Source organism: Hypanus sabinus, chromosome 11 (genome assembly GCF_030144855.1).
Source record: "Hypanus sabinus isolate sHypSab1 chromosome 11, sHypSab1.hap1, whole genome shotgun sequence".
Taxonomy (NCBI): domain Eukaryota; kingdom Metazoa; phylum Chordata; class Chondrichthyes; order Myliobatiformes; family Dasyatidae; genus Hypanus; species Hypanus sabinus.
In genome coordinates this window covers 3505478-3519007 of record NC_082716.1, presented here as the reverse complement: position 1 = coordinate 3519007, position 13530 = coordinate 3505478, and the positions used below count along the sequence as shown (strand labels likewise).

Below are 13530 nucleotides of genomic sequence, written 5' to 3'. Positions count from 1 at the left end.
TAATGTATCTTTTTTTGGCAATCTTCAATAATAATTAATAAAAAGATTTTAAAATGAAATTGACTATGAGGCAGAGAAAATACTGATTCATGTTTGATTTCAAAGTTTCCTTATGAAGCTATTAATAGTTTGAGACTACAGCACATCAGAGAAATCTTGTTTGGTTTATAATCCTACCCGAGCTCTCAGGTCTTCTTCTGCCAATTTCTTAAATTGAAATAATTTCCCTCGAAGAATAATTGTCAGGTGAACTTTTTTTGAATGATGCTCCTAAACTGTGGAATTCAATACCCAAAACTATAAGAGATACAAACTCAGATGACACTTTTAAATGCCAACTCAAAACCTACTTAATTAATCTTGATATTAACAAACATCTGCTTGTCCTTTATTTTCGTATTTATTTTTTATTCTTGCATGTTATTTTGATGTTTGCACTTTATCCCAGTGTAAACACTTTGAACTACATCATCTATACGAGAAGTGTTCTAAAAAATTATGTTACACTGCCAATGCCCACACCTATTGATTTTGCCTCACATTTCACAGTATAACCATAATGAAACAATACCAAATGCTGTTCTGAAAGTCCTTCAAACAATGGTAAACTGACTCCAGAATGCTGGTAGAGTGGATAACATTGGTGTGAGGTTAGCTTTACTTAAAGATTAAAGTAAATATATGTCACCATATTCAACCCTAAGATTATTTTCTTGTGGGCATACTTGACAAATATGTAGAATAATAACTATAACAGAATCAATGGAAAAACACCCACCTCAGGCATTCCACCAGAGTGCAGAAGACAACAAACCATACAAATGCAAAAAAATGCAATAATAACAAATAATAAGTATTGAGAACATTAAATGAAGAGTCCTTTAAAGTAGGTCCATAGGTTGTGGGAACATTTCAATGATTTCCCAGACAAGACACATTAGAAGCTCTCTTCCATTAAAGGAAAAAAATTAAATGGGTTTTAGTTATAATCTATTAACTTTGTGCTCGTTTTCACCAACATTTGATTTCCATTTACAGTGACGTTGATTCAGGTTCATTTATTGAATACAAGAGCTCGGGGCTTTCCAGAAGTCATAAAGGCAGGATAAAAAAAAAACAAGTGTTTATTAGGCACTTAGGCATTTACCTACAGGAAAGATATCATTCAGCTTGAAAAACTGCAGAGAATGTTTACGCAGATGTTGCCAGGACATGAGGACATGAGCTACATGTTAAATAGGTTAGGACTATATTCCCTGTAGTTAGGAGAATAAGGGGAGATATGAAAGAGATAGACAAAATTATGAGAGATATAAATAGTGTTGGGTGGTGGTGGGGTGGAGATATGTTACTACCAAAGTAAATGTAAAGCACTCCTTCCCTTTGCTAGTCGGCAAGTCACCCTTGAACAAGGTGTAACAGCCCCCTGATCAGGATCGCATGAAGCTATGGCAGCAGGTGTTGGAATGTCATACAAGCAGCTGGTCCATATCGCAAGTCCTGGTTATGCAGCCACTGATGCCAGGCAGACAATCTCTGTAGAGTATTGATAATATCTGGGGTAGCTGTAAAAACACTACCCAGAAGGAAGCAATAGCAAAGCATTTCTGTACAAAAACTTGCCAAGAACAATCATGGCCCTGAGACTATGATCAACTTCACATGACATGGCACAAAAAGATTGATGATACATAGATAACACCATGAGACATAGGAGCAGGATTAGGCCATTCAACCCATCAAGTCTGCTCCGTCATTCCATCATGGCTGATCCCAGATCCAACTCAACCCCATACACCTGCCTTTGCGCCATATCCTTTGATGCCCTGACCAATCAGGGAAATATCAACTTCTACCTTAAATACACCCACGGACTTGACCACCACCACAGTCTGTGGCAGAGCATTCCACAGATTCACTACACTCAGACTAAAAAAAAATTCCTTAGTACCTCTGTTCTAAAAGGTTGCCCCCCTCAATTTTGAGGCTGTACTCTCTAGTTCTGGATACCACCACCGTAGTACTTTCAACATTCGGTAGGTTTCAATGAGATCCACGTGCATTCTTCTAAATTCCAGTGAGTACAGGCCCAAAGCTGCCGGACGCTCCTCATATGTTAGCCCCTTCATTCCCGGAATCATCCTTATTAACTTCTTCTGGACTCTCTCCAGTAACTACACATCCTTTCTGAGATATGGGACCCAAAATAGTAGACAAAACTCCAAATGTAGCCTGACCAGTGTCTTATAAAGGTTCAGCATTATCTCCTTGCTTTTATATTCTATTCTCCTTAAAATAAATATCAACATTGCATACTACAGACTCAACCTGTAAATTCATCTTCTGGGAGTCTTGCACGAGGACTCCCAAGGTGCTCTGCACCTCTGATGCTTGAACCATCTCCCTACTTAAATAATAGTCTACACTATTGTTCTTTTTACCAAAATACACTATCATACATTTCCAAAGTCTTCCATTTGCCATTTTTTCACCCAATCTTCACCCATTTTCTTTAAGTCCTGCTGTATTGTTCCCTTAGCACTACCTACCCATCCAATTATCTTTGTATCATCTGCAAACTTTTTGCCAGAAAGCCATCAATTCCAATATACAAATCATTGAGAAACAATGTGAAAAGTAGTAGTCAGTATTAAGACCATAAGATGTAGGAGCAGAAGTAGGCCACTTGGCCCATCAAGTCTGCTCCACCATTCAATCATGGGCTGATCCAATTCTTCCAGTCATGCCCACTTCCCTGACTTCACCTCATACCCTTTGATGCCCTGGCTAATCAAGGACCTATCTATCTCTGCCTATCTATCTCTCCACCCAATGACTTGTCCTCCACATCCACTCACAGCAACAAATTCCACAGATTTACAACCCTCTGACTGAAGTAATTTCAGTTCCAAATTGCATCTCAGTTCCAAATGGACGTCCTTCAATCCTGAAGTCATGCCCTCTTGTCCGAGATTCCCTTACCATGGGAAATAACTTTGCCATATCTAATCTGTCCAGGCCTTTTAACATTCAGGATGCTTCTATGAGATCCCCCCTCATTCTCTTGAACTCCAGGGAATACAGCCCAAGAGCTGCCAGAAATTCCTTATACAGTAACCCTTTCAGTCCTGGAATCATTCTTGTGAATCTTCTCTGAACCTGCTCCAACGTCAGTATATCCTTTCTAAAATAAGGAGCCCAAAACTGCACACAATACTCAAAGTATGGTCTTACGAGTGTCTTATAGAGCCTCAACATCACATCCCTGCTCTTATATTCTATACCTCTAGAAATGAATGTCAACATTGCATTCGCCTTCTTCACAACCAACACAACCTGGAGGTTAACCTTTAGGGTATCTTGCCAAAGGACTCCCAAATCCCTTTGCATCCCTGCATTTTGAATTCTTTCTCCATCTAAATAATTGCCTGCCCATTTAAGTGCATGACCATACACTTTTCAACATTGTATTTCATTTGCCACTTCTTTGCCCATTCCCCTAAACTATCTAAGTCTCTCTACAGGCTCTCTGTTCCCTCAACACTACCCACTCCTCCAACTATCTTTGTATCATCAGCAAATTTAACCCATAGTCCAAATAATTGACATATATCGTAAAAAGCAGTGTTCCCAACACTGACCCCTGTGGAATAGGATCCCTTTATTCCCACTCTCTGTTTTCTGCCAACCAGCCAATGTTCCTCCCATGCTAGTAACTTCCCTGTAATTCCATGGGCTCTTATCTTGCTAAGCACCCTCATGTGCAGCACCTTGTCAAAGGCCCTCTGAAAATCCAAGTACACCACATCTAATGTATCTCCTTTGTCTACCCTACTTGTAATTTCCTCAAAGAATTGCAGTAGGTTTGTCAGGCAGGATTTTCTTTTCCAGAAACCATGCTGGTTTTGGCCTATCTTATCACGTACCTCCATAATCTCATCCCTAACAACCGATTCCGACAACTTCCCAACCACTGATGTCAGGCTAACAGGTCTACAGTTTCCTTTCTGCTGCCTCCCACCCTTCTTAAATAGTGGAGTAACATTTGCAATTTTCCAGTCATCCGGTACAATGCCAGAGTCTATTGCTTCTTGAAAGATCATTGTTAATGCCTCCACAATCTCTCCAGCTACTTCCTTCAGAATGCAAGGATGCATTCCATCTGCTCCAGGAGATTTATCCACCCTCAGACCATTAAGCTTCCTGAGCACCTTCTCAGTCATAATTTTCACTGCACAAACTTCACTTCCCTGACACTCTTCAATGTCTGGTATACTGCAGACATCTTCCACTGTGAAGACTGATGCAAAATATGCATTCTGCCATCTCTACATCTCTCATTACAATATCTTCAGCGTCATTTTGTATTGGCCCTATATCTACACTTGACTCTCTTTTACCCTTTATATACTTAAAAAAGCTTTTAATATCTTCTTTGATATTAGTCGCCAGCTTCCTTTCATAATTCATATTTTCCTTCCTAATGACCTTCTTAGTTTCCTTCTGCAAGTTTTTAAAAGCTTCCCAATCCTCTATCTTCCCACTATCTCTGATTTCCTTGTATGCCCTCTCTTTTGCTTTTACTTTGGCTTGGACTTCACTTGTCAGCCACAGCTGTGTCCCTCTTCCCTTTGAAAATTTCTTCTTATTTGGAATATATTTGTCTTGCACTTCCCTCATTTTTCACAGAAACTCCACCCATTGCTGCTCTGCTGTCCTTCCTGCAAATGTCCCTTTCCAATCAACTTCAGCCAGTTCCCTTCCCATGCCATTGTAATTTCCTTTATTCCACTGAAATAGTGACACATTGGATTTTATTTTATCTCTCTCAAATTTTAATGTGAACTCAATCATATTGTGATCACTGTTCCCCAAGGCTTCTTTAACCTTAAGCTCTCTTATCACCTCCGGATCATTGCACAACACCCAATCCAACACAGCCGATCCCTTAATGGGCCCAACAACAAGCTGTTCTAAAAAGTCATCCCTTATACATTCTACAGATTCTCTCTCGAGGTCTTGTACTGACCTAGTTTTCCCAATCCACTTTCATGTTAAAATCCCCAATGATTATCATGACATTGCTTTTCTGACATGCCTTTTCTATCTCCTGCTGTAATTTGTAATCTACATCCCGGCTGCTGTTTGGAGGCCTGTATACAAATGCCATTCAGGTCCTTTTACCCTTGCCATTTCTTAACTCAGCCCATAGAGACTCTACACCTTCCAATCCAATGTCACGTCTTTCTAATGATTTAATATTATTTCTTATACACAGAGTCACACCACCCCCTCTGCCCACTAACCTATCTTTCCGATACACCGTATATCCTTGGATGTTCAGCTCCCAATGGCAGCTTTCGTTCAGCCAAGTTTCAGAGATGGGCACAACGTCATATTTGCCAATCTGTAGCTGAATTTCAAGATCGTCCATTTTAATCCTTCTACTGCATGCATTCAAATATAACACTTTCAGTCCAGTATTTGTTGCTTTCTGTCTTAACTGCACCACATCTCATGCCACTGGCTTTGATTAAGCCTCATCTCCTGGCTGTTCTTCCCATAATACCTGTGGCACGCCATCTTTGATTTATTTCTGTTTTCCCCTTCCTCAACCCTATCACTCTGGTTCCCATCCCCCTGCCAAATTAGTTTAAACCCTCCCTAACAGCTCTATTAAATGTGCCTGCTAGGATAATGGACCCCCTCGGGTTCAGGTGCAACCTATCCTTTTTATACAGGTCATACCGCCCCAGAAGAGCCGCAATGATCCAGGAGTCTGAAGCCTTACCCCCTGCACCAGTCTCTCAGCCACACATTAATACGCCTGATCAGGCTATTCTTGCACTCACTAGCATGTGGCACAGGCAGCAATCCTGAAATTACTATCCTAGAGGTCCTGCTTTTCAGACCTGCTCCCTTCTTCTACCTATGTCATTGGCACCAATGTATACCAAGACTTCTGGCTGTTCACCCTCTCCCTTCAGAATACTCTGCACCCAATCCAAGACAGCCTGTACTCTGGCACCTGGGAGACAACACACCATGCAGGTATCTCTATCAGGCTGACAGAACCTCCTGTCTGTTCCCCACATTATGGAATCCCCTATGACTACCGCATTCCTCATCTTCCTCTTTCCCTTCTGCACCAAGGAACCAGGCTCAGTGCCAGAGACCTGATCACCATGGTCATCCTCTGTGAGGTCATCCCCCTCAACCACATCCAAAACGAGATAATGATTACCGAGAGGGATGGCCACAGGGGTACTCTCTACTAACTAAGCTCTTCCCTTCGCTTCCCTGACAGTCACCCACTTATCATGAGAATAATGAGAAGGCCTCAGCATGTAGGATTAAGGAGAACCCCAAGGCATTCTGTGCATATGTGAAGAACAGGAGGATGATGAGAACAAAAGTGGGACTGCTAAAGGATAAAGAGGGCAACATGTGTCTGGAGGTGGAGGAGGTTGGGGAGGTCCTAAACGAATACTTTGGTTCAGTTTTCACAAGTGAAAAGGATCTTGATTAGGGTGAGGTCGAAATCGAGCAGGCATGTGTGCTGGACAATGTGGAGATTACGGAAGAAGTAGTGCTGGATCTTCTTAAAAACATTAAGATTGATAAGTCCCCAGGGCTGGATGATACACTCCAGATTGTTGTGGGAATTGAAAGAGATCGCTGGAGCATTAGCTACGATCTTTGAATCCTCTTTGGCTACAGGAGTCTTTGGAGGACTGGAGAGTGGCAAATGTAGTTCCCTTGTTTAAAAAAGGTAATAAGGAGAAACCTGGGAGCTATAGACCGGTGAGTCTTACGTCAGTGGTCTGCAAACTACTGGAAGGGATTCTTAAGGATAGGATTTACGAGCATTTGGAGAAGTGTAGTCTACTCATGGATAGTCAACATGGCTTTGTGAAGGGAAGGTCATGCCTCACGAACCTGATTGAGTTTTTTGAAGAGGTAACAAAAGAAATTGATGAGGGTAGGGCAGTGGATGTGGTCTACATAGACTTTAGCAAAGCATTTGACAAGGTCCCTCACGAGAGACTCATCCAGAAAGTCATGAGGCATGGGATAAGTGGAACCATGGCTGTTTGGATAAAAAATTGGCTTAAAGGAAAAAAGCAGAGGGTAGTTGTGGAAGGAAAGTATTCTGCCTGGAGGTCAGTGACTAGTAGAGTGCTGCAGGGATCTGTCCTGGGACCCCTGCTATTTGTGATTTTTATAAGTGACCTGGATGTAGAGGAGGAAGGAAGGGTGAATAAGTTTGCGGATGACACGAAGATTGGAGGAGTTGTGGCTGGAGCAGGTTGTTGAAGGTTACAAGAGGGTATAGACGGGCTGCAGAGTTGGGCAGAAAATTGGCAGATGGAGTTCAATCCGGATAAGTGTGAGGTGATGCATTTTGGAAGGACAAATCAGAAGACTGAGTACAGGATTAATGGTCAGTTACTTAAGAGTGTGGATGAACAAAGGGACCTTGGGGTTCAAATCCATACATCCCTCAAGGTCGCTGTGCAGGTTGATAGGGTAGTTAAGAAGGCCTATGGGATGCTAGGCTTCATTAACAGGGGGATTGAGTTCAAGAGTAGAGAGGTCATGTTGCAACTCTACAAATCTCTAGTGAGACCGCACAGAGTATTGTGTTCAATTCCGGTCACCTCATTATAGGAAGGATGTGGAAGCTATGGAGAGGGTGCAGAGGAGATTTACCAGGATGTTGCCTGGTTTGGAGAACAAGTCATATGAAGCAAGGTTAGCACAACTAGGACTTTTCTCTTTGGAGCCTAGAAGAATGAAAGGGGGCTTGATAGAGGTCTACAAGATTATGAGAGGCATAGATAGGGTGAATAGACAGCACCTGTTTCCCAGGGCACTGATAGCAAACACCAGAGGGCATATGTACAAAATTAAGGGAGGGAAGTTTAGGGGAGACATCAGGGGTACGTTTTACACAGAGGGTTGTGAGTGCCTGGAATGACTTGCCAGGGATGGTGGTGGAGGCTAAAACATTAGGGGTATTTAAGAGCCTCTTGGACAGGCACATGGATGAAAGAAAAATAGAGGGTTATGGGGTAGTGTGGGTTTAGTACATTTTTTAAGGATTATATGGGTCGGCACAGCACGGAGGGCTGAAGGGCCTATACTGTGCTGTAAAGTTCTATGGTTATCTAACTCCTGCTGCCTTGGGGTGACTAACTCCCTGTAGCTCCTCTCTATCTCCTGCTCACTCTCCTTAATAAGCTGTAGGTCCTGGAGCCGCAGCTCCAGATCCCTAAGACGGTCTCTCAGGAGCTGCACCTGGTGCAGATGTGGCCATCTGGGAGACTGGAAGATCTCCAGGATTCCCACATCTGACACCCAAAGCAAAACACTAACCCTACCAACATGCTCTCCATTCCTCAAAAAAAATGAAAAGAAAAGACAAAACCGAAGTCCACCTAACCACTTACCTCGCCAAAGACCACTTTCACCGAAGCCTGAAGCCTGTTGCTTCTACTCTCGCCACTGGCCTACTCCCAACAATGGCCGCTCTGCTTATCCCTTCTGTACTTTTATTTAGTTCGTTGAGCTCAGTTGCTGCCATTGATAGGCCCCACCCAATGGACTAACACCCGTGGAGCTCTCGTTTTAAATAACCACCTCTGACCTGCAAGAAGCACTCCTTTGTCGAGGTCAGTTGCCGCTGCTGATCGGCCCCACGCCACTAGGTACTGGCAGCCAACCAGGAAAGGCCCCTTTTATTCCCACTCACTGACTCCTGCCTATCAGTTTTTCCTCTATCCATTCCAGTATCTTTCCTGTAATCCCATAGGATTTTATCTTGTTAAGCAGCCTCATGTGTGGCACCTTATCAAATGCTTTCTGAAAATCCAAGTAAATGACATTCACTGCCTCTCCTCTGCTCACTCTGCTTGTAATTGCCTCGAAGAACTCTATCAGATTTGTCAGGCAAGATCTCCATTTTACGGAAACCATGCTGACTTTGACTTATTTTATCATTAGTCTCCAAGTATGCTGAAACCTCATCCTGAATAATAGACTCCAACACTTTCCCAACCACTGAGGTCAGACTAACTGGCCTGTAACTAACTGTAATCTTCTTTCTTTTGCTTTTCGCCCTTCTTAAAGGGTGGAGTGACATTTGCAATCTTCCAGTCCTCTGGGATCGTGCCAGAATCAAGTGATTCCTGAAAGATCATGACCAATGCATCTGTTATCTCTTCAGCGACCTCTCTCAGAACTCTAGGATATAGTCCATTTGGTCCAGGTGACATCTATTTTAAGACGTTTGAGTTTCCTTTGTAATAGCAATGTCACTCACTCCTGCTCCCTGACAGTCACAGACCTCTGGCACACTGCTAGTGTCTTCCACAGTGAAGACTGATGCAAAATGCCCATTAAGTTAATCTGCTTTTTCTTTGTCTCCCCCCCCCACCAGCATCATTTTCCAGTGGTTCATTATCAACTGTCAACACTCTTTAACTCTTTATATAACTGAAAAAATGTTTTGTATCCTACTTTATATTATTGGCTAGTTTGCCCTCATATTTCATCTTTTACATTAGGGTAAATGTAAGCAGGCTTTTTCTACTGAGGTTGGGTGACACTAGAACTGGAGGTTATGGATTAAGGTTAAAAGGTGAAATACTTAAGGGAAACCTGAAGAGGAATTTCTTCACTCAGACTGTGATGAGTGTGAAATGAGCTGCAAGCAATGCGGTGGATGCAGTTTCAATTATAACATTTAAGAAGTTTGGATAGGTAAATAGATAGTAGAAGCATGGAGAGCTATGGTCTGAATGCAGGTGGATAGAACAAAACAGCAAACCAGGCTAACACAGACTAGATAGTCCAAAGAAACTAATTCCAGTTCCATCAACATTAAGTTAAAATCCCATGCAGCCAAGATGCACAGAATTGAAATAAGCTGCAGAAAGTTGTAAACTCAGTCTGCTCCATCATGGACACTAGCCTCCTCAGCGTACAGGACATTTTCAAGGAGAGGTGTTTCAAAAAGGCGGCATACATCACTAAGGACCCCCATCACCAAGGTCATGCCTCTTCTCATTGCTACCATCAGGGAGGAGGAAGAGAGCCCAAAGGCACACACTCAACAATTCAGGAAGAACTTCTTCCTCTCTGCCGTCAGATTTCCGAATGGACATTGAACTCGAACAATATCTCACTAATTTTCTTCCCCTCTTTTTGCAAGACTTTTAACTTTTTAATATATATTCTTCTTACTATAACTTGCAATGTACTGCTACTGCAAAACAACAAATACACAACATACATATTAAACTTGATTCTGATGTAATTTGAACATGCATTTTCTGGATTTAGTGTAGGCATTGTTAGTGTTACTGTAGTAATAGGACAAAAGCACTTTACCATATCACACACCACTTCTGACAATGGCTCAAAATAAAACAACAAAATTCACAAAAGTGAGATTCATAAATAAATGTTCAGAGGCAGAGCCATTGCCTAGAGTTGAGTGCATGCAGCATTTTCCATTTTAAAAAGGCCTTCCAACATAACCAAATTTTAATGCATAGTCACCAACTTTGTGATGAATTTTTCAAACATATATTTTCTTGTATGTTATTATCTCTGATTTTGTGCAGGGTGGGATTAGGTTGATCTCTTGTAGGTCATGGTGTTGGCACAACATAGTGAGCAGCAGGACCTGTACTATTCGATGTTCTATCCCTAGTCTCGAAATGAGTGGGCTCAGTTCAGAAGGCCTAGAGTCACATCTGGAGCGGAAAGGATGGCATTTTTCCAAACCCCTAAAGGACGAGTGCACTAATTTACTGTTACACCATACAGCCTGGTATTTAATTACTTGAATTTAAAGTGGAAGCCTCAAGATCAATAGTTCAAGTCTCTGGATATGTCAACAGTTAATTGGCAATTCATGCATTAGATATTTACAAGCAGCGACACTGATCTTTCCGAAATTCAAAGGTTTTGATATAACCACAAATGAGAAACAATACTTGTGGAGTTGAAGAAACCAACTCTCATGCTGAAAGGCAGTAGCATTATGAAGTGAAACTTTATTTTGTTCCTTTAGAGACAGTTATATTGAATATAGTATATATATCCCTGCTAGATAGGCTAATCCAGGGCATTAAAATGTTGACCCTGTAAAAACCCAGAAGTACAGAAATGCCAACAGAAGCTTCAAAGCCTTCATTCCTGGGAGAGGAAGGAACTTTGTAAATGGGCTACACCTAGGAACAATTTGAAAAATTGGCCTAGGCTAGGGGACTCTGGCAAGCTATTGTCGGTGACCTCTGCCCCAGCAGGGACGATGAGCTTAAGAAGAAGAACAAGCAGCAGTTGAGGGCATCAAACGTTAGGGGGAGAAGGCAGAAGAATGGGGTTGAGAAGGACAATAAATCAACCCTGATGGAATGCAAGCAGACTTGATGGGCCAAATGGCCAGATATTCCTGTCTTATGGTCTTAATCAAACAGTACATTACAGAATGGATGAAATGAACTGAACGACTTTTTGATTGCAATTGTGATGTGAGGTAATTAATTCTACTCCCCAGAGCATAGGAGAATGAGGGAAGATTTGACAGAGGTATATAGAATTATGAGGGGTAGAGATGGAGTCAGAGAAGTATAGCAAAGAAATAGGCCCTTCGGCCCATCTAGTCAATGCCGAAACCATTTAAACTGCCTACTCCTATTGACCTGCACCAGGACCAGAGCCCTCCAGACTTCAATCTTCTCTTAGATAGGGCAAATCCAAGCAGGCATTTTCCACTGAGGTTGGATAAGGCTAGAACAAGAGGTCATGGATTAAGAGTGTTATATACCCCTCGGGTTCAATTTTTCTGTGGACTATGCCTTTAAGGAGAGAGAGAGAGAGAGAGAGAGAGAGCAAGAGAGGAGGAGTTACATGATGGACAGCTGGTGTTCAGCATGTGTGTACTTAAGCATGGTCAGATGATTCTCTCACAGACACACATGGTCAGAGTCGAGTTGGTTTTGATTGTGGAAAGACACCAGTGAGTGGGGTTACTGGTTTAAGTTTTCAGTAGCCCAAAAGGGGTGAGTGAGATTGATACAGAGTATTGATAAATGACTCTCATAAGTTGCTGCATCTGAAAGCAGTTTGAGTGAGGAGGGGAGAGAAAGGTTTGAAACAGAAGAAACCTAGTGACAAAAAGATCACTATTTGGCTTCTCTCTACGTAGCCCGTAAGGGTGAGTTTGATTCCATTCAAATATGCAAGTATGGTTGTCACAGTTAATCCACAGGAGTGGGTTCTCTGGTGAGGGAAAACCTTTGTGAATACCACGTGTGTGTTAACCCTTGTCTGGGTGTGGTAGTTCATGAAAAAGGCACCCCTGTGGCAAAACACTGTTGGAGTTACTTCGTATGTTGTGGAACTGGGTAAGTGGCTATCACGTTGTGTGATTGGGGTAACCTTGTGGAACTACTGGTGTGTCTAACCCTCGCCTAGGTTGGTAAGTTTACCACCTGAAGAAGGTACCGTTAATGGAGTCACATTTGGCTAGCTTGAAGGATTCGGAGGACAACGGGAAGATCAACGACACCTGTTTATTTGGATTATAAATACCTCTCTCTTGCAATTCAATTCCGTGAACTGAACTGAACTTTCTTACACACTATCGTAAGATTTTGAATCTTGCCACCCTGAGCCTGAATGAGTTTGGGAACTTTATCTATACACCTTTATATGCATAACACTGCTAACTCTTGGTTTACCTGGTTTTAAGTTACTATACTACATAGTTATTAATAAAATAGTGATTGTTAACTGCAAAACCAGACTCGAGGTGTGTTCTATTACTGCTGATACTTTTACAGGGCTGTGTGTACGTGACAAGAGTGAAAGGTAAAATGCCTAAGAGAACCTGAGGGGGAGTTTCTTTATTCGGAGGGTCGTGAGATTGTGGAATAAGCTGCCAGCGGAAGCGGGGGATGCAGATTCAATGACAATATTCAAGAGTTTGGAGAAGTACATGGATGAAAGGTGTATGGTGTGGTATGATCCAGTTGCAAGTTGATGAGACTACGCAGATTAATAATTCAGCAAGGACTAGATGGGCCAAAGGGCCTGTGTCTGTGCTGTAGTGTTCAGTGACTCTGAGGTTAAAACAGAACACTGACTGACTAGAGGCTGAATGGACATATCCAACAACAACATCAGGAATGTACTTACCCCATTTATCACCAGCGAAAGAACCATCTTCTTGTTGCAGGCCTTGAACATATTCAACCACTTTATCAACATCAATAACATGTAGACTATCATACAGGGAAAGGATCTGGGTAAAAAGCACATGATGTCACACACTTTCAGCATCACAAGAAAAAAAAATCACAATGTAGAGGTCTTTCTACTGGTCTATACCACTCCAGTGTGAATAATCCAGCTGGTCCATCTCCCCAGAGAAATTTCTATTGGTTTATACCACTCTAGGATGAGTAATTCTACTGGTCTGTCTCCCCAAAGTCCTGAAATCTTTTGCTTTCTCAT

At 42.1% G+C, this 13530-nt stretch overlaps 1 protein-coding gene across 2 annotated transcripts in view; it reads right to left on the bottom strand.

Annotated features, from left to right (window-relative positions):
* rabggtb (Rab geranylgeranyltransferase subunit beta) overlaps positions 1–13530 on the bottom strand; it is a 99361-nt gene that overhangs the window by 45915 nt on the left and 39916 nt on the right. For both annotated transcript variants that reach the window (XM_059983700.1, XM_059983701.1), the window contains one exon: positions 13213–13318. In XM_059983700.1, the coding sequence (XP_059839683.1) occupies positions 13213–13318 (106 nt within the window). The remainder of the gene's footprint in view (positions 1–13212; positions 13319–13530) is intronic.